This window comes from Diabrotica undecimpunctata, chromosome 10 (genome assembly GCF_040954645.1).
Source record: "Diabrotica undecimpunctata isolate CICGRU chromosome 10, icDiaUnde3, whole genome shotgun sequence".
NCBI lineage: Eukaryota > Metazoa > Arthropoda > Insecta > Coleoptera > Chrysomelidae > Diabrotica > Diabrotica undecimpunctata.
In genome coordinates this window covers 42,404,910-42,427,805 of record NC_092812.1, presented here as the reverse complement: position 1 = coordinate 42,427,805, position 22,896 = coordinate 42,404,910, and the positions used below count along the sequence as shown (strand labels likewise).

At 33.0% G+C, this 22,896-nt stretch overlaps 2 protein-coding genes across 7 annotated transcripts in view; both read right to left on the bottom strand.

Annotated features, from left to right (window-relative positions):
* The window catches only part of LOC140451938 (furin-like protease 1), a 251,022-nt gene that overhangs the window by 19,975 nt on the left and 208,151 nt on the right, over positions 1-22,896 (bottom strand). For 5 of the 6 annotated variants that reach the window (XM_072545913.1, XM_072545919.1, XM_072545915.1 and 2 more), the window contains 8 exons: positions 13,392-13,648; positions 8,563-8,757; positions 8,381-8,509; positions 7,985-8,323; positions 7,053-7,588; positions 6,693-6,985; positions 870-1,027; positions 682-757 (listed from right to left, as the gene is read on the bottom strand). In XM_072545913.1, coding sequence (XP_072402014.1) covers positions 682-757; positions 870-1,027; positions 6,693-6,985; positions 7,053-7,588; positions 7,985-8,323; positions 8,381-8,509; positions 8,563-8,757; positions 13,392-13,547 — 1,882 coding nt within the window. In that variant the 5' untranslated portion in view covers positions 13,548-13,648. Of the gene's footprint in view, positions 1-681; positions 758-869; positions 1,028-6,692; positions 6,986-7,052; positions 7,589-7,984; positions 8,324-8,380; positions 8,510-8,562; positions 8,758-13,391; positions 13,649-14,513; positions 14,605-22,896 lie in introns of those variants that run through there. The other variant, XM_072545916.1, reaches the window with a different exon arrangement.
* On the bottom strand, positions 4,045-6,686 carry LOC140451939 (uncharacterized). Its single transcript, XM_072545920.1, has one exon. It carries the CDS (start codon positions 6,454-6,456, stop codon positions 5,803-5,805), a length of 654 nt encoding a protein of 217 aa, XP_072402021.1. The 5' UTR covers positions 6,457-6,686; the 3' UTR covers positions 4,045-5,802.

Below are 22,896 nucleotides of genomic sequence, written 5' to 3'. Positions count from 1 at the left end.
TATGAAAAACAAGAAAAAATATGATTGAAATGGCAGATTGAGTGACGACAAAATAACTAAGAAATTTTCAAATAAAAAAAGTCATGTAAGCAACATATAATATGTTTTGTTTTTGTTAGAAGAAGAAAAAGTGGTATAAGCTCTTTTTCGTTAAAAAAGAGAAACAATTGGAGTTTAAAAAAGTTTACATCAGATTAAAGTTAAATGCATTTAAATGAATTTTTAAGCATTGAATGTAAATTTGTGATTGCCGCCAAGTCTTTTAGTACTGTACAATAAAACACCACGAATATGTACATGGTGAATAAATAAATAAACAAAATAACTGAAATATGATCACTGCGATTACAGGAATTGAGTCGGTAATTTTAAAAATACTCTACTTACTTCGATAAACTTTCGTTAAGTTTACTGTACAACTGAAAAAGTTTTTCGAAGATTCGACGACTTTTTTGACTCGTAATAAATAAAAGAAATTTGATTCGCAGTTTGTTCGAGACACTTGATTGGAAAACCTGTGAAAATTGTTGTCAGAATTTTGCTGGTCTCTTACTGTTACGTCGGTAGATTTCCGTCTTTTACTGTTGATTATTAATGAACTTATGGACGTTAGTAGTATGGCTAAGATTTCGTAAAGATTGAGAGAGTAACAGTACAGTATTGAAACAAAACATAACAAACCTAAACAAAAATTGCCTTTAGTTTTTGCACAACCCGACGCTTCCTTTTCTTCCACTTCTAGGACATCCTTACGATTCTGCAACAAAAGCAAATTTGTTATTTTGCGGTTCAATACAATATATTGGAGTGATAAGTTTATGCAATATTAGCAACACTTGCTTTTTATATTGAAATATATTGAAAATTACCTCTGCTCCAGCTTCCACGGAGTTATAAATAGAATTACGCAAGATATCTTCGCTGAACGAGTCAGGAATGGTGTTGGTGCTTTCGCCGGTCGATGGATTATCAGCTGCAGGTGGCGTCGCAGTACCATATAAACTTAGCTGCCAGTATCGGACCTCATCTATGCAAACAAATATTTTAGTATATAGAATCATTTTGACGGTGAAAAATAACAAACTGACTTCGGATTTGGTAAACAAAATATCAAGAAAAATTTTATGATAAGATAAAGCTGGTATTAACTTAGACTAGACTATGAACCTATGCAGAATTTTCGTAATATACTGGAATATAACACGAACCTTTCAATCACCAGGAAATTATAATGAACATACAGATCTTTGGAGTTGGAATTCTAATTTGTGATTATGTTCCTTTTTCTATATACTGGGTGTTTCTAACTGCTATTAATAATAATTGGAAATATTTTAACTCTAGATTCCTGGGATCAAAATATAAAATGATAACCCAAATCCAGTGGCGGCTTTTGGGGGTAGGCAGGATAGGCCGGGCCTACTCAATAGTTTTAAGAGCTTTAAACTTGAAAAACATATATTCAAAAATTATGGTAATGCATGTAAATAACTTTTAAATGTACTAAATCACTTAATACATTAGCGTCTGTTAAAACAACTATGTTATTATATTACCACAGACAGCATCGAATCGTATTTAGGCATTTTAAATATCATTAATAGGCCAGATCGGAACTGGCCGACCCAGTTCACATAAGATCCCCGTACAAAAAGCGTTTGAAGTTAAGCAGCTTGCCGGACAACGATTTATATTGTCGTGTTTATGCTTGCTGTTTAGGCACCCGACGATCGGGCCTACGCCGATCATCCTTGTCACTTGTAACGTAATTATCGAATTGTAATATAAATTTTCTTTTAAGTTATGATAAAAAAATATGTAACATAATCTATAATTGTAACATATTTTTAAACAAACAACACAACTTCAAACAAGTGCACGGTTGCCCAAATAAATTTAAAAAAAAATCGTAAAATTCGAAAAAAAAAAAGATTTCCACTCTCACAAAAAAAAATATGTATTACACACACTGGCGGCTAGAGAATTTTTTTTTTTGGGGAGGTCATGGATCTTGGGTGATTACTTTTCTGTGATGCAAGGTCAGTTTTAGTCTTACCACCAATAGGATAAGTGGGTTTTCAAATATTTTTATGGGGGGTTATGACCCCGTGACCCCTCCCTCTGGATCCGCCACTGATTACACATAGCTATTTGTAATTTGCTGGCTTGGCCTACCCAAAATTTTAATACACCAGCCGCCACTGCCCAAATCACTAAAAATTTAAAAACTATTTGTACCCAGTACTTTAAAACTATTTGACATATTCTTGTCATACGTGGCAGAAAGCGTAGGTACTGTACACCCTACTGTACGACAAGGGAAAGTGAATGGTTGACCCTTCCCAAATTGTAGGCCACTGGCGGAATTGCTATTTTAGTGCAATTTTTCGATTCTCCAATACTTTCTATGTAAATAATATACTCTTTACAATCAGATTAATACGACTTAAAGCATTTATCCACATAATTTAGATAAATGTTTATGCTTTCATGGTATTAAAGTGTTTACGACATACTGAAAATAAGTTCCGGCATTGTACTTGGCTCTGGTTTGTATTAATTTTTTCGATCTAGTAGGATACTGTCACTGCTGTCAGTTGTTATTACTTTCACTAAATATTCTGATTTTTGTAAAATTTAAAAAGCTGATTAAGTGAAAATGCAGCGGCACAACAATTTTACTAATCTTGAAATGCGGGATATGCTCTATGATTATGTACAAGAAATTTATTCCTTGCTGCTGCACAAAGATATCGAGACATGTATCCAGAGAGATTTCAACCCAATCGCCAAACTTTTAGTAATATTTTAGTCGATTAGGACATACTGGACAATTTAACCCTAAAAGTGATGAAGAACGACCTTAAATTTTAACAGTTGATCAGGAGGATGATATTTTAGTGCGAGTTGCTATAATTCTGAACTAAGCACCCGGCGTTTATCAGCAACGACTGGAGTGTACACTGTTAAGTTTTTCGAGTACTGAAAAAAGAAAATCTACGACTTTACCACTTTACACCCGTACAAAATATATTATCTAGAAATTATCCTTTACTTCTCCTCCTTACTTTGATTAAAACATTACAAGGCTACATTTACACAAAGAGGTGTATATAACTGGAGAAACAGCCACAGTTAAAATATAGAAAATCTCCATCTTATCTTGACAATCTCATTTTCAACATGAGTTGGTGATTTTCAACATGATATGGTGCGGTATATATGGAGATAGTTTGTTGGGTCCTTATGAGTTACCAGCAATTTTGAATGGTAACTCGTATTTAAAGTTTTTACAAACTACACTTTTCGACGAAATAGAATTGCCACTTAATCAAAGAAGAGATATTTGGTTCATGCAGGATGGAGCTCCGCCTCATTGTCCTCCATTGTCCTCTAATAACATATGGAAATATCATGGACATAACAATAACATGGAAATATCTGGATCAGAAATTTCCCCATCGTTATATTGGCAGAGGTAGTGCATTCCGTTGCCGCCTAGAACACCGGAATGTAATCCCTTAGATTTTTATTTCTGGGAGCCTATGAATTCACTGGTAACTCACAAGAATAATCGCCAATCACTATGACAGAAAATAGTAAATTCCACTAAATTGATTGCCAATCAGCCAAACATATTTTTTAAAGTTAAACGATCGTTTAACGAAGAATTGATAAGCCTATTGAGGTAAATGGGCGTTACATTGAACATTTGCTATAAAAGGTTTAGTTAAAATGTATTTTTTGATATATTCGTGTTATTAAAATTGTTCTTTTATTTAGATTATAACAAAATGGTGCTTTTTAGAATGTTAAATCCGTCTATTCGTTTCAAGAAATGTCAATAAATAATATTATTTTTTTTGTTAATAGCGATTAAAATTTTATTTGCGTAATAAATGCAATCCTATGACCTAAAAATAGCGACCTTACTCAAATACATTATAATACATTAATCAAAATAACTGCCGCTTCATTTTTAACTTAAATATCTCGAAAAATAATGGCTTTATCGTTACGAATGAGAGTATATTATTTACATAGAAAGTATTGGAGAATCGAAAAATTGCGCTAAAATAGCAATTCCGCCAGTGGCGTAGAATTTAAGATGGGTCAACCATTCATTTTCCCCTGTCGTACGCCACTGGTAGTTGAAGAAACGTTTATTTAACATAATTTAGTAGGGTATATAGTACCTACACTTTATGCCAACTATGACAAGGATTTGTCAAACAGTTTTAAAGTACTAGGTGCAAATAGTTTTTCAATTTTTAAATAAAACACCCAGCAATCTAGAGTTTAAAAATTTCCAATTATTAACACGCAGTTGTTGTGAGTCAGTCCCACCGCGTCAACGTATCAACATAGTGTCGAACCAGTCAGATGACTGAAGCCAGTAAACTTGGGTAAGTTTCTACAAAAAACTTCTAGAATTCTTCAGTTCGCCTCTTAACCTATTGAGACACATAAAGTAGTTTATGAAGACCAAGATTTGGTGACGGGATTGATAAACAAATGAGCTAAGTTGAAACATTAAACCATCAAGTACTGTATTAAAATATATTTATCTTTCCAAAACTGGATAAAACTCTCTGGAATTGGACTAACACTACATAATAATTAAAAATAAATGTCTTAAAATAAAAACAAATCACACGGTGCAGTATAAAAAATTATTAGTATTGTTACTGATTGCTACGACGGTAATTTACTCGTAATAAAAGGTAAGCCACGCTACGAATAACTCTACGAATAACTATTTGCCAAATCATGCTTTAAAAAAATGCAAAGAATGTTCTAAACCAGAAAGAAATGGTAACATGCAAGAATATTCCAGTCACTATATTAACGAAAAAACATTGTCTCCTAATGATCTGAATAATTATTTTGTTCCTTCCAGTGTAGAGTGCAATTCAAATTGTTACCATTTCTTTCATTCTTCACTTTGGCCACACTTTTATCAACTAAAAAATATCTGCGCCCTATGTATTCATCACAAAGATATGAAGTCGAAAAAATAGTAGAAAAGAATGGAATAAATAGTATTCTTGTTTTGTAAATGCATGATAGCACTGTTTTTATGGCGGAAGATTACAACGGTGTTTATACAGGACTGTGTAAAACAGAAAAAATATAAATATAGATACCTTCTTGTCTAACATTTATATAAGAATTTATAAAAATAATATAACCGCTCCGACAAACTTCTAATATAGTTAGTACAAGGCAAAACTGTGTTATCAATAATTTTCAAATGGAGTATAGGCAAAAATTAAATAGACAAAGTCCTAAACAATATTATAGCGAAAGTAAACTAAAAGAAAAAGAATCTGAAACGGAAAGATGTTATTTCTATCAATACTAAACAATTAATAAAATAAAACGCGAAAAAAAGATACTGAATAAAACTGAAAGAAAGTGAGTGAAATAGAAGATTAACAGGGAGGAAAATAGTTGGGAGCAGATTGTCAACAATATGAATTACGCACCATAAAAATTACCACATGAAACTCAAATAAAATACTGACCAATATTATTGACGAAAAAAAAAAATGGAAAAGTACATCCAAAAACAGAATGAGGGAAAATAAAATATCGTTTTTCCTTTTCAGTCGCTTGTTCCGTTTAAAATATCAGATTGACTGTGCATTTCCTTTTTTATCAACGTTATCTTTTCAATTTCTCAACTTCGTTTTTGAGAGGCTCTGAATGGGAAATATTTACAAAATTTAGTGAAATCCGAATAACAAACCTTAAATTAGCTGAATAATTTAATTAGATTAAAAAGGGCACAGATATTTATCAAAAAGTAAGATTCAACTTTCGCCGAGTGTGTTGTGAAGAAAACAAAAACGAAATAAAGATGTTTTGTAAGCTAAAAACGATAATACCATGCAAATTACCGGAACTATCCTTGTGAGTGCTAAAAGCTTTCGTGGTTAGAGGTATTTCAGTAGTTTTAGGTACAATCAACTTCAAATTACGGTTCGAATTGATATCGCGACTTTTTTCTTTTAATTTTTGCGATTTTTTGGGAGTGCTGAAATTTTTAATGACATTCCTAGCCGGAATCATTACCGGATACGTTATTGTAATGTTTTTAACGTATTTTAAATATTGCTTCACACTATTTTGGTCCAATCTAACTTTGTTGTTGTTATAGTTCGATACTGCGTAAAAATACGGCGATACATCAGAGCCAGTCACCGCAGGCTTTTTGGTTTTTAGATTGTTTTGAACTGTACTATTCGATGAGGAATTTTTGATTACTTCTGGTTTAAAGACACCTGGTGGTTTGGTGCTGACGAAACCTTTTTTTAAATTCTTGTTCTTGTGCTTTTTGTTTTTTCGTTTGATTGTACCGTTTCTATGTTTATTGTTCGTTTTTTCGTTATTGCTAGGCAAATTAGGCATGAAATACCTCGTCCCGTATAAAACGAGGTTCCAGTTTTGCATCGACGCTCGGCCTGAAATCAATATGCTGTTGTTAGTACTGTTAGTAATTGAAATAATGATTAATGATAGTTTTCACACGACTCAAATCTACATACACAATATCATAAACTACTAAACACATTTTGTTATCATCGCTTGTTACAGTAAACTCAGATTTAGGTTCGACCTAGAATTGTATAACAATGAGTTTAGCTACAATTAATATCTGCTTATTACTAAACAATGTAAAAACTTACCCAACATCCGGCCATCATTATGAATTTCTAACTGCCAAGTTCCAATCGGTGATTCACCCCAAGAGTGCACTGACATGAACGGCCACTCATTAAATCCTGCCCTGGAATTATCGTGGGGCCTGTGTGCCAACAGTACCACTTTTGTTCCTTGAGGCGAAGTCAACTGGATGTTTAAATCGCCCCTTCGTTGCGAAAATATTGTCAGTTTTGCTTGAACGTGCTCCAGGATTTCTACGCCTTCGCATTCCTTCACTTGAAGTTGGAGAATCACCATACTTTTTGGTGGTATCCCTCTAAAGGTTCAATTTTAATACAGATAGATAAAGAAAAAAACTTTTTTTAGTAATAAAAAAAACTTACTTTGGAACTTGCTGAGCAGTGATTTCACATTTATGTTGTTCTGGGACAGTGGTCCAGTTCCTGGCCAGTTGAACCATAGCAAAGGCATCCATCAATCCATATCCGAAACTATGAGATACATGTCTACCAACGCCGTTTACTTTCCAGTCAGGAGCGATCAAATTTTGTGGCCTTGCCGTCCTCACTACGATATGTTGCATGTCTCTCCAGGTTAGATTCGGATTTGCTTCCAAAGCTAGAGCACATATTCCAGCTGCTAGAGGGGCTGATGCGCTCGTCCCAGTGTGGCTGCTAGTACATGAATGGCGGAGATCGGTCGTGACTACTTGTTTTTCACCCATAGCTCCACTACTGTACGTTGAGGCCAAAGTAGAGCTACAGGCTTCGCTGTACCACGGAACATGACCGTGCTCCGTTACACTTGAAATGGACAAACTGTATATGGAATTGGTATAACCATCGCAGTTGCAGTTATCATGGTCTCTACCGCCGTTTCCGGATGCCCAAATAAAAATTGAGCCTTTACCGTTCCGGCCCTATGAAAATAATTAATATATATAAAAAATTTTGTATACACTATTACTTAAGACAAATATAGGTGATAAGACAACATCATTTCACTCTTCAAGAGTGACCTAGTACGGTTCTAGTACGTAATCTAGCAATGCCGAGCAAAACTTTAGTAGTTTAACTAAACTGTAACTTAGGTAGTTTAGTCAACGAATGGAATGTGTACTAGCCTTAAAAGTCCACTGCTCTATGTGGCTGGTAAATTATTTTTTACAAGTATTATGTAACAGAATATATCATATTTTTTGTTACAGAGTAGCTGCGTTATCTAGTATATAATATCATTGATATATTTTTCATCAATTGATATATTTTTAAATATGAATCTCATAAACGATATAAATTGATAAAAAGCACAATACCTTTGTAACGCCTTCGATGAAAGCTCTTGTTGCAAGTGCTCCAGGTCCATCTACAGTTTTTCCATCATCGTCAGGTCCCCATGAAGCACTGTATATATCGATGTGATGTGGATTTAAGCTAAGAGATCGAGCTTCAACAGCGTCTGTTACTTCACCATCCAACATTCTCACGCCACCAACTTGAGCACCGTGTGCAACACCTAGAGCACAAACAGAGTTGTTGCTGGTAGCTGCTACTTCACCAGCACATCTGGTGCCGTGTCTATTCGAATCGATCATGTCGTAGCGAGGACTCGGATCTGGGTCTTGACCATTCACGTCATAAGAAGCCATTGGATCCTGTTATACAAGAATGTCATTAATGAATGCGAACTTAAAATAATGATAGTAACTTACATAATTTTGTACAAGGTCAGGATGATCCTTTTCCAGACCATCATCTAATATCGTAACAACAGCCCCTTTTCCTGTAACTCCTTCTATCCAGGCAGGAATTACATTCATGTCTAGTCCTCCTCCTCGATTCTAAAAATATATTATATAACATTTTGAATTAATGCAGCTCGTTATATACTTACTAGATACCACATGAATGGCCATTTTGGATCACTATCTTGTACTTTTAAGTCTCTTTTTACTCTCCTTTTTGCTATTTGTTGTTTTGACCAGGTAACTCTAGTATCTACAGCGAGTTTAACTCGTTTATCTACATTAGGCCTTAACGACCTTTTAGCTACGTCATTGTGAGAAAAATGATAATGATCTTCGAAAATCTAAAATAGAAAGTTGCAATTAGCTTTTAGTGTAAAAATAATATATTTTTTGCAATAATGAAAAATGAGATTTTTGAATACTGTATAAAAAAATGAAATTATATTACTTTTCCGGAACTCAGGTTTTTTCGTATTATTTACATCATTCGTCTTTTTTTTTTTTTTACTCAAAGAGTTTAATCATTTTTAATTCTGACAGTGAATGGTTATTTTTTGTTTTATGTATATGCCAGTTCGGTACTATGAGGTGCAAATGAAAAAAATTCGTTTTAGACACAGGTCCGTTATAAGGAATGATTTCTATTGTGTTTCGGCATATATTTACACTGGACTGTAAATGTGAACTGTCTTTTTGTATTTATCAAGCGAATATAAAATACACTGATGACTGGTGAGAGGTTTCCGTTCGTTTTGAAGCTGCGGCAGTTGATCGGTTGTATAATTTCTTATTGCACTATACAGGGTGTTTGGTAACGAATGGGCCATAGCTTAACCTTAGATTTCTGAGGTTAAAATAAATCGATTTAAGCTACTTTACTTTAGTATGAAAGTTGATAATAACCGAAATACAGGGGGTCAACGTTAAACTTTTATTTTATTTATTTTAGAATATTTCACGACAGGCATGGGGATAACAACACGAAATTTGGTAAGTGGAAGTTTTTTGGGACGAGTAACCTAAATTCCTCACAAAAATTATGTATTACCCAGAGGGCGTCACATACGCTCATTTAATACGTTCACTTTTTTTTATCCAACACTGTACATATTTTTGAATCAAAACTTTTATTCTCTTAATATTTTTACTTAATAAAGATATACTACATTCATCCCGCTGAACTCAACGGTTTTCGATATAAACACATTTTAAACCTGCGATGCAAAATTCAATTTTTTGCATATCCTTGTAGATACACCCGAAAACTAAACTTGAAACCATAATAATTGTGCAAGTTGTCATGTTTATGTCATTGCGATACATTTTTTTCATGTTAGGCATAGTTGGAAAAGAAATACAAAGACTAACATACTCTTAAATGATATTTTAATCATAATATGAAGCTAATAACGAATGAACAATAAAAATAATAAAATAACGTTAAAAATTACATTACAGTTTCGAAACCCGCTAAATCAAATGTTCAAAATGTCCTTCATTTACTTCCATACATTTTTGACATCTTTTTATAAAATTTCTTCTTACGAGAAAAAGATTCAAATTCAGTCTTCTATTCTCGTAAGCAGCATCCACTATCCTTGGCCAAAGCCCATCTCGTGTATTGGTACACTGGTCCTAAATAAACAAGATGTTCCATTTCATATATCCCCAAAATAAAAAGTCTAAAGGATTTAAATCGCAGCTACGGGGAGGCCACAGGCGCCACTGCCTCGGCCAAATCGCTTCGAAAAAAAATTTAAATAGTCTCGTGCGTTAAGTCTCTGGAAGTGCAAAAGGGCCTGATGGAACTTTGTCTGATCTCCATCAATTGTTGGGGGAAAGCTTATTAAATTCCTTTCCCCTGTGGGTACAGTACCAAATATTTTAGGACCATGGACTGTTAAAGAGTTTCCTTCGATATATGTAAGCAGACTTCACGGCGATGATTCCTTATGTGTTTGGTTTGATAGGGTTGTACTTAGAGAAAAATAAAGCGTAATCAATCGATACTACACATTTAATAACTAGAGAATATTTACAAAAGTACTATTACTAATTAAAGAGTTCGCTTTAACACATTGTTCATTGTTATACCGGTGTTTTAGAGGAGCGAGAATAAAGCGGAAACTAAGGCACATTTCACTAAATTTTTTAATGACACTTATGACACACTTATAATGACATTATTGACACAAATATTTTAAGGCAAGAAGTACAGTCTGTCACATAAGATTCAAGCCAATATTTGTGAAAACGAAAAATAAATTAATTTTAATATAACTTGTTGTTTTTATAACAGGGCCAACGAAATTATCTTAAACTATTCCAAACCAAACATTTATTTAAAACTCACGTTGAAAGTGCTGAGACAACGTTGCATTTGGATTTTCATCGGCGCATATTTGGCAATTTTTTCGATTTATTACTCTTCTGGTGAATGTTGCCCGTAAAAAGAATTTTTGAAATAAAATCTGGATCCTGTACTTGGTTATTTAAAATAGTTTCGCAAAATTTATTCTCTGCAAAAAATCGCGTAGTAGGAGATTCTGAACTGGGGTATAATGAAAACGTTTTCTTCTTATTAAACAGTTCGTACTCTTGGTCGACCATTTCAATTCTGGGGTCCAAAACTAACCGATGCAACCCAAAAGAACAATTTGGAATGCAAAGGTGGTATTAAAAACGTATCTAACTGTTGAAAATGACAGCTGGAATGACATAACTATGACATTTCACTATTTAAAAACAAGTTATGACGTGGAATTTTATAATTTAAATTTCATGCAACACAAAAGCACAACTTGGTATGCGAAGGTGGTATTAAAAACGTATCTAACTGTTGAAACTGACAGCTGGAATGACATAACCATGACAACTTGCACAATGATTATTGTTACAAGTTTATTTTTTATAGTAGATTTAAAATGCGTTTATCTCGAACAGTTGAGTTTAGCGAGATGGAGTATATAAGTAAAAATAAGATGGGAATAAAAGTTTTGATCTCAAAATAATGTAGAGTGGGGGATAAAAAAAATGAACGTATTAAATGTGCGCGGAAAGGCGTATGTGGCGCTCTCCGGGTAATACATAATTTTTGGTGGGGAATTTAGGTTTCTCGTCGAAAAAAGCATCCACTTTCTTGTATAGTGCAATAAGAAATTATACAACTGATCAACTTGCGCAGCTTCAAAACGAACGGAAACCTCTCACCAGTCACCAGTGCATGCCCGGGTATCTCTTATGGGAGTGATAGTCCTCTGAAATTTGTATTTCCTAAGGACACCAGAGGGCGTAGCATAAGACAGTGACTGCGCAATACCGCAACCAACAAAACAAGTACGCCATTTTTATTGTGGTTTCGACACAGTGTTTCGAGTTGTATTATTTGCGATTAATAATTGTTTGCTTTTTTGCCATCATATTTAAATAATTACGGTTTTTAACTGTTGCGTTAATGGTTGTAATAATTACAATAAGGATGCTCAAATGCATATTTTTCCAAAAGATAGGGCGGTAAGTAGAAAATGCTGATTAAAGATTTTATTTATTTTTTAATAATTGCCTTAAAATGTCCGATGTTGTCCCAAACTTCTTTCTTTTACGTTATGATGTGTATTAGAATTGTTGCCGATATAGAATTAGGTAAAAGTTTTTTAGGAATTAAAATTATCGCCATTAAAAATGTGACAATTCTTCAATGTTTTAAGAACTTTTTCTACAAAACTTTTGTTTATTTGTCCTTTTGTAAAGCACCTCTAGAAATATACTATGTAACATTATTTCACAGAAAATATTAAAAACAAACTATTTATTTTTTAGCTTTATGATATTTGGATTAACAAAATTGGCAGAGAAGACTTGCACAATTCATTTTGGACCAGAAGCCCGCTATATTGGATTGAGATATAAGTCCACCTTGAAATGTGATGCTATTCCTTCTCTGTTTCTGTGTTGTAATTTATAGAAACTACAGAATAGCCACTGTTTAACCAACTACATTTAAATACATGTAATTAATGTTTATATAAAAACGTAAAAAAGAAAATAAAGTAGAAAAAGAACCAACGTTTGTTTTATTTTTGTAATCAAACCCTCAATATTAATCTTTATATTTGAAGAATTACGAGAAGATTTTTTAAAAAGATGTTGCTTTCCTAAGGCCGCCAGATGGCGCATTGTCCAGAAATAACCTACACAGTTTCCTATCTATTCAGTAATATATATTCTTTATCTATGCACCAGTGTATGTTATTCGCTTGATAAATACAGAAAGACAGTTCATATTTACAGTCATCACACAATCAGTGATTCACAATCCATTGTGAAGATATGCCGAAACACACAGAAATATCATTTCTTAGAACGGACCTGTGTATAAAACGAATTTTTTCATTTGCACCTCACAGTACCGAACTGACACATACATAAAACAAAAAATAACCATTATTGTCGGAATTAAAAATGATTAAACTCTTTGTCGAATTTCTATTTAAATTTTACGAGGATTTATTTCACGATTCCAGACTAAAAACACGACCGAAATTATTTCGTTTTTCATACTTTAAAAAGAGTATTTCGTTCATGAATGTTTTTATTATTGCGAATATCAAATATAACTAGTTTATTGTTCCTAGTACCGATTTCAATTATTTCTATATATTGTCGAAATGCTGTAAAAGCGATGGTTCGGCCCAAATCATATCCTGCTTTGTAAACAGTATAAAAATACGCAATTTATGTCACAACTAGTAATTTATACGCTACTGAAAAATGACAAAAACAAAACGACCGAGTAGTGATAAATATTAAGTTTAACTCGAACAATTCGAATATATGTATTAACAGATATCAGAAAATGGATCAATTATCTACAGTGACTGATCAAATATGATTAGAACCGTTTGGTAAAATTAACTAACGTGGAAATTTGTACACGTGACGTGAAAATTGAACACAGTTTAAAAAAATTACTCACCACTCCATGATTGACGAAACCATGGTCTCTAGCTACCTCGTCAGCTACGTCCTTTCCTCCTTGGATATGCACAGCCCATTGTTGAGTATAATGTCCGTTGGAGAGTCGGAAATTGCAAAGAATTATACCAATACAAAAATAAAAGAAATCCTTCATCCTCTGTTTCACAAAAGACGATGTCGAACCGCCTTTTTCGTTAATTTCGTCGTTCAAGGCCAAACAAGGAGTTGATAGATTAAGAAATTAAAATTTGTAATCTGTAACAAAAGAAAATAGAGGTTATTTCTATATAGAGATTAAAGTTAAGTTATAAAAGGTTAATAAAGGAAATAAGGTTTTTTTGCTAATTTCCCTGGTCTAATAGGTTGATAATGAACTCTGTATTCTGTATAAAGTTGAAAGTGATCGTTTTAGTGTATTTTGGTATACAAAAAATATCACTAACCATTTAATGTCACCCACTGATTTAATACATGTCTCCAATAAAGTATAATACTCCATAAAATTTTTAAAACACAGAGTAAGAAGTGTCTACTATTTTAAAGTTTATCAAACGTCAAACGTTTGGAAATCTCTGGTGGAAGGAGATTGCTCACAATTAACTAATCTAATTAATGTTATTAATGTGTTACTAATAAACAGTTCAAAACTAAAACTGTCGTTATAATCTACACGAAATTATTTTACTCTTATTTAATCAGTCAAATAGTACTCAAAAATTAACAGAAGTTAAGGAAAATATGTAGCGATCCATTAAAAAACGCACACTTACGTGCAGACGGTATCAACGGGACTTGACAAACGGGAAAAGGCAGAGACAAATAGAAAAGTAGTTTTCAATGTTCTATATTCAACAATTTATTTAAATGAACGAACAATCAACATAATCCTTCAGTATTTAGTGATTACCTTTATAAATCATATGCATAGACCGAAAAAACATTGAAAGAAAATCTTGACGTACTTTTTCCTTTAGTATTTACATTCATAAAGCAGCAAATTTAAGCAAAACAAAGCATATTTTGCAAGTTATTACCATATACTAGGAAATCCCGCATTCATTTGTCTGTAGGATTACACATTCACTAGTTATTTTTAACCACCTGTAAAAGCTATTTGTACCTGATTTCTGCCAGAAATAATTTCCATCACTAGAGAGATATCCTATACGACTTTATAACACTTTGGTGTAAACAAGACTAGTATCTCAACTAAACACAAAATATATAAAAAATTAACATGGAAGTAATTTATGTTGAGGTTAAAATCCAAAACGGATGGGTGCAGAACCGTATTCGGTCAAATTTCGAATGTTTTATGTCGAGCAAATTTAAGCAATGCTGAGACACTTGTAAGAGTGCAAAATATTGCAGTAAACTATTTTGCCATTCGTTAGCAATTTCTTCAATAAATTCGGCTATTTTTTTTTAGGATATATAAAAGAATGTTTTAACTTATAAAAAATAGAAGATAATTATTGTGATTTGACTCACAAACGTTAACATAGCGAAAGGATATAGTAACGAGAACGAGTAGAAAAGGACTATCTGTTTTTGGTCGAATTTCTTGTTTAGTTGCCAGAAAGCTTTTTTCAACAAAGCTGTTGGATAAATAAAAAAAAGCTTTATCTATAACGGTATTTCCTAAATTTTAGTCATATTGTACCTTATTCTGACCGGAAAAATATAGTAATAGAAGCTTCTATACTGGAGTTGTATTAATTTTTCTCTATAGAAAAATTCTGAGACCAGCGTCACGAAATAGTTGGAAGAGTCCATTTACACGACGAAGTGAGTCCGTTATAAATGTTAACTTTTTTAATTTGATTAAAATCTATAACAAGGATATTAACTAACAGAAGTTTTTAGTACTTTAGAATATACAAAAAATTGTTAAAATAAATAAATAAAATTTTTACATCGGTGATTGTAAAAAATAGTAAAATAAAAATAATAATAAATAAATAATCAAAGTACTTTATTCAATTTTAAAAATAATATTTAAAATTTAAAAATATAGAAAACATAGTATGAAGCTTTACGTAGTATAGTATACCACGTTTTTTTCAGATATTATGATTAGGGGAGAGTCGGCTATTGATGCTCGTCGGGTAATTGTGCGCATTAATGTTTCAAATCTCCTATTTAATAAAATGGCAAAAACTATATTGTCGCGCCATCTATTAGCAACTGCCAGATCTATCCCACACAAACGAACGTCGGGAGAAACTTTACCGGTTGTCAGTTATCGTTTACATGTTTACACGTGGTATGTTATTGTTTGTGTGTCTGAGAAAATAAGAGGTGAGTTTTTTCTTGATAGAAATATACCTAGTTTATAAAAAGTACATTATATAAGTTATTATTTATTTACCATTTTAGACACTGGTATAGTTAGTTTTGTCCGATTCTTTTTTGTTTTTATCAAATTTTTTGTTATGTGGTGAAGTGGAAGGTCGTCTAATGGTGCACATTGCGCACCATTAGCCGCCAAGGTATATAAAGGCATTTTGTTACATATTGTGACTGCCATAAGGAGCGCATTGCGAACCATTAGCCGCCAAGGTATATAAAAGCGTTTTGTTACGTTTTGTGACTGCCATAAATTCTGTCAATGAAATTGAATACAGATTTTTTAATCAAGCGATCCTTACCGAACATTCTGCAACAAAATAAGTCTAAACGTTCATATAATATGTTTTATTTAGAAAAGCCATTATTTTCCAGATCCCAAAATATCAACGAAAAACCACAAAGGCGTCCTGGGATACTGAAACTATGAGCACGGCTCTAGCCTTCGTAAAAATGGTGGTAAAATACGCCAAGCTGGAAGAAGGTTAAATATTCCAGAATCTTCTATTCGAAAATGTAAGAAATGGTGATGGATGTTACATCATAAATAATAATGTTAGGAAGCGTTGCATCTTTTCCCTCGATCAAGAAAAACAATTAATAGAGCACGTTATACAGGTGGCGAAGTTATTTCACGGTTTGACCAGAAACCAGCTGAGAAGACTTGCATTTGCGAATGCTAGTCATATTAAACATAATTTTAATGCTCAGATACAAATGGCAGGCAAAGACTGGTATTATGGCATTTAAAGAGAGATCCAGAAATTTATTTAAGAAAGCCTGAACTCACCAGCGTAAATAGGATAAATAGCTTTTATAAAGAGCAAGTTACCATCTCTTGTAAGAAATTGCAACAATTATACCTACACTTAAATTTAACCTCAAAGAAGACCGAATTTCTAACATTGAGGAAAGCGGAATTACCATCTTACAAAAGCCTTGCAAAAAACTGGGACCTAAGGGTCCGGCGGGAAAACATCTGGTAAAATAGGTAAGATAGTCACAATTATTTGCTATTCGAATGACAGGCGAATTAACAAAAAATGGTCCATCCAAATCTATTTATTCCTCTTCTAAAAGCGGCTGGAGTAACGAAGTTCTTTTTTATGAATGGCTTAAGTATTTCCAAAATACCGTAAAACCGTCGAAAGATGATCAAGTTATTTTGATTTTGGATAACCACTCCAGTCACATTTCTCTTCCTATATTCAATTACTGTAAAGACCATGAGATTTCTCTTTTAACAATACCTCCTCACACTTCACACAAGCTCCAACCATTGGAAATAAGGATATAACTTTTTTGGTCCCCAAATTAGCATACAACAGGTATTGTGACTATCCCTTATTGACAGCAGAGAGGATAACTCAATATAATTTAGCTGAGATATTTGCTACAATGCACAAAGCACAATCAGGCTTTCAGGCATCTGGCATCTGGCCTTTCCACAAAGATAAATGCACGATGAATTTTAGCCGCCACTTATCATTTACCTGTTGCAGTCGATGATGAACCGCTTCCGTCCGCCTCTTAATAATGTTGCTGCAGTTCCAAATACATCCAGCAGCCGCATTTTGTAAAATCTAAGTCCGCTTCCGAAACCACCACAAACAAAAAATACTTTCCACAAAACCAGAAAAAACAAAAATATCAACACAGACGCCTAACAGAGAAAAAGTTGAGATAAAAATTAAAAGAAAAAAAAGAAAGGCAAAATTGTTTAAATATGCGTCAAAATGGACAAAGGGGCAAAAACAAATCCAAGAAATTGAAAAAGGTACAAAAAGGAAGATTTTTAAAGACAGCAGCTCCGAAGATATTTCAAAGAATGAACTGTGCTATGATGATGAGTAGGACAATCTCGTGTCAGATGAAAATGACTTTTGTGTATTCTGTTGTGACGGTAGCAAAGACGACGAGGTATGGTACAAAAGTGTTCCAATGAGCTCATGCCATGGTACAGAGAGGATAGTCTAGAAGGTTTGAGACTTCTGTGATGCTAATTTTTATTTTATTTCTTTAACTTGGTTTTTTATCTTTTTCCGTATATTTGGTTGTACCTTTAATATTTATGTTCAATAAACTACATTTTTGAACGTCATTTTTAAGTTCTATTATTGCGCACAGTTATCCGACATATGCGCACCATTAGCAGAATAGGTGGGGTTTTTCTGCACGTTACACTAATTGAAAATTTCGACTCTCACTGTTCTACTGTTCAACCATTAATTGAATGCAGTCCCTAAAAATATACCTGGGTATTTGAAGTATATCTTCAAAAAAGTTGGAAACTGAAATGTTTTCAAGTTTTTGCAATATCCTGCTTAGGTGCGCACCAATAGCCGACTCTCCCCTAATTCAGTTAAAAAATACATATGGTGCTGATAAAATAAACCTGAACACAATCCTGACAATATGTGCGGCCCTTAAAGCATAATAACTTCCAATCGATAACCAAAATCTAATTTTCTGCGGTTTTAATTATTGGTCCAGTCCAGTTCTGCGAATATGACGTTATTTTCACGAATATGATAATTAAATTTACACTGATCAATAAACAAGTCATTATCAGAAGAGCTATAATGAAAATATTTATATGTCACTTAGAGTTAAATTATCCTATTGTTGGTTTATTCGTAAAGAAAGAAAAAATAAGGTTTTAATATAATTTAAAAAGTTAAAAGAATTTAATTAAATGTGCTAAATTTCATGGTTTAATGGTGTAAAATCAATACATAATAAATATGCAGATTTATCAGAAATACATCCAATTTAATGAATTTTAACAATATTTTTATAGGCGATTAAATTTTTATTTTTGAGATAAAACGTGATACCAATAATTGTAAGTTGTGAAAGAGGAGTGAAAATCTCACTATAATATATTAACGAACACAACAAATAGGTTAATATTATTGCTCAATATTTCCACCGAAAAGACTAAAAAAGAACCCACATTTGCACATTTTTACATAATTCGAATTGTACTTGATAATATTTTTCAAACCACAGCGTCCATTGCTGGTTTATTATAAACTAATTTGGGATATTTCTTACATCAAATGACACTGTTTCCCAATTCAGAACATTTTTATAATTATATAAATATACGAGGGGCATCCAAATGAACTGACTTTTCCTATGAACTGTTAATTCACATGAACATCCAATATTTTGGACCATGTTCCAGTTTCAAAAGACCGAGATACTCCACTAAGACAAATCGTTGATCCGACATAACAATGGCCGTCCTATTATCTGCCCCAATACAAAAAAAAACTAACGAAAATGATTTACCATTCAGATTTTCACTATGTTGTTACAATGTGTATTTTCCCACATAAAAAAGTGGTACAACAGTAGGCGGTACTGTAAACTAGCGCGAAACTTGATACTATGTTTTCTGTATTTTTAAAATTTTTAAAATTGAATAATGTAATTTTTCATTTGTAACTTATGTAACTAAATGTAGAAATATGAAAATAAATACTACATACTTTCCCAAACATTCTCCCGCTCCAAAGACGAATGTTTTTAAGAATAGCTGAAAGTATAAGTATTAAGAATAGACATAAAAAGATCGATATACTGATAAAGAAGTAAGTAAGAACAAAATATGGATTGACAAATAAGCGGCGGTCATGTTTTGAACAGGACATTGTTGGATGCTATCTGAAACTGTGCTCAGATTGACAACGCGTACAATGCCATCAATTAGAAAATAATAGCTTCAAATCAGTACAATTTTTCGACCTAATATACTAAAAAGACTGTGTCAAACACAATACTGTTGGCCCTTTTCGAAGCCCAGCGTCGAAATCTCGGCGTGGTGTTGCATTTCAGAAGAAAGTCTTCAATGACAGCCGGGAAGTAATGATATTTCGACGAGCTCCCCAACAATTTCTAATTCTACATAAGTTTACATGTTGTAAACGGACTCTCCTTGTCAAGTAAATGGACTCATTCCAACAGCTACAAAAACTCTGTAGCTAAACTCCTTCCTTTGGTCTGCTTACACGAAATGTAGATCAAACATCCTAATGACCCTTTCGATCTCTTTTGGCTACCAGAAATCTCCTAATGTATGTTTCTCCCGATGAATAATAACTGTACAAAAAATACTGCAAAGTTTAAAATCCACCTTCTCCCAATCAGCATTTATAAACCAGAACTGCTACCTCTTTTTAACTCTTGTTTACAAATTACTTTCTCAATGTTTAAAGTTGTCAGCACTCGTTCACTTCTCAGGATGGGATGTTCTTCCTTCTAACGCCAAAAATAGATAACCACCTTCTCTCGCTTCCAAAATCCATCTAACATCCAAAACCTCCTTCAGTACTTCCTTTTTAACCAATCATCTTTCTTATTTCAAAAAACAAAACCAAACTTCCCAAGTTCTCAAAAAATCACTCTATTTTCTCCTTTTTTGTTTCGATAAATAAAATAACAATAGACCTCAATAATTAGCTTCCTACAAATTCCCAGAGTTTTTAAAATTCCATACCAAGTACGATAGAACAATACCACTCCCTTAATCACTTATTTATTTTATTTAAAACATTGAGAAAACAGGTAGGCGGAGTTCCCCATGACTTTGCTAACGAAAAACAAATTTGTTTATTTTGCATAATTTAAAAATAATACTACCTAACATTGTAAATATAATTTTCTTGTCTATTATTATCTACATGTAGAATTCACATTTTTTTTATAAATATGGGTTATTCCTTCTCTGTCTTTTTCAATTTTTCTATATTTTCGGATCATAACAGTAGATATGTAGAAAAAGATGACATCAAATTATGCGTGAAAGAAACGGTCGTAAGTAATAAAGCCAGCAAATTATTTTATAATTAACTTCTTACTGATCCTTATGTTGTAAGTATTTTTTATTTCAGTGTATATCAATCCATTTATACGTGATTATGGATGGTACATGTTTTGGTACAAACTTTTGTAAGTTGTACATGTTTAGCGAACGGGTCTAGTTTCATCAGGGTTACAAATTCCCATCCAACAACTAGAACCACAGAGTAATTATCGACTATTACAGGGTCGTTCTAGCCTTTAAAATTTATACAGGTAACTAACAAATTATTTTTATATACTAATGACTAAACGATTTAGTAAACAAAATAGTTTTAGAATACACACAACAAAAAAAGAAAAATTATTCCTTACCACAGGAATCGTATACACTTGAGATCTATGTATATACAGGGGATGTGATTTTATCTAAAAACTTTATAAAGTGAAAAAGACAGAAAAGATTTGATTTCACGTTCAAAGCGTCTATGTATCTATTGATACGTATTTCGACTTAAAAAGTCTCATCAGAATAGTTATTCATAGCCGTTCTTAACGTGAAAAATAATCTTCTGTGTCTTATTAGAAGCAATAATAACATGGCTTCGTTATCGACGCAATAGCGACATCTGATAGAAAAATTTTATTTTGAAAGAATTTGTTTCGAAACTATCTTACCGACTTTATAAAGTATTTATAGAAGTTGTGAATTTAATACAATACCTTTACTGGGGCTTAGAATGTGAGAGGTACTTATGAGCAGTAAGCTTTAAGAAACTTATGGAAAAATATACAATAGATATCCTTGCCCAGCAAGAAACGAAACAACTGGGAAATGAAATAACAAACATAGGAAACAGCACACTGTTCAAGAGTGGGGGGACCGAGAGATATTTTGGAGTGGGATTCATGGTGTCGGAGAAAGTAAACAAAGCAATCGTAAATTTTCAACCAATATCAGACAGCATATGTTACTTGAGAGTAAGAGGAAAGTATAGGAAGATAAGTATCAGTAATGTACATGGGCCCACTGAAGATAAAGACTTAGAAACCAAAACAGAGTTCTATGAAAAGCTAAGCACCCTAACAGGAAATATACAGAAATACGATATAAAGATAATCATTGGTGACATGAATGCAGAAGTCGGAAAATAGGAAATATATAGAAGAATAACAGGGGGATGAAGTCTATATAAGGAATCAAATGAAAACGGGAAAAAGTTAACAGAATTTGCTACAGAAAACAAAATGAAGATAGCTAGCACACGGTTTGATCACAAAGATATTCATAAGGTAACATGGACTTCTCCCGATGGAAAAATAAAAAATCAGATAGATCATGTCCTAATTGAAAGCAAACATGATAAGGCAATGATCGATTGCAGGAGTTACAGAAGGGCAGATACCAACAGTGACCATACACTAATAATAGCAAAACTAAAACAAGAACTACCAATAATACCAAAACCTGTTAGAGATAGATTAAATTACCAATTAGAGCGCCTTCAAGAGAAGCATGTTGTAAACAGACTAGAGGAAGAAATAAATAAAAAAACTAGAGAATCCAGCCAAACAGAATATAGATGAAGAGTGGCAGACCATACAGACTGCCATGTTGGAAGCAGCGGAAAAGTGTATAGGAAGAGAGCATATAAAAAGACGGTAAAACTGGTTCGATGAAGAATGTAGGAATGTTTTGGCAAGAACAAACAGGGCAAAACTACAAAGAGATAAAGAAAATACCCAAAATGCGATCGAAAACTATGTGGCAAGAAGAAGGGAAGTGAAAAGAATTTGCAGAAAAAAAAAGAGAACAGCTAGAAGAGCAACTGAAAAACATAGAAGAAACCTACATAAACAAAGAGGTAAAGAATTTCTACCAAGAAGTTCGGAAATCGAGAGAAACTATAAAGAATAATCCAGAGTATTGCAGAAACAAAGAAGGCTTACTTCTAGGTGAAACAACAGAAAAATTAAACAGATGGGTTAGCAGAAAACAGAAACAGCTAACAGAAAAATTAAAGAGCAGGTGGTGGAATATTGAAGGTGGATTATGAACCAGCAAGACAAAAAGAAAGTAGAGATCTGGGAAAGAAAGGTGCTCAGAAAAATCTTCGGAGGAATAAAGCCAGCAGAGAATATTTGGAGAAGACGAACGAATAAAGAAATAATGAGGATGTATGGAAAACCAGCAATTACGGCAAAAATATGAGCCCAAAGAGCTATATGGCTTGATCACATTATATGAATGCCAGAGAATCGAAATGTTAAACCAAGTTTTTCTGATCTGATCTGTGATTGTGAAGAAATATGGATTGTATATTTTAAAATTTCATTTGAATTAAATA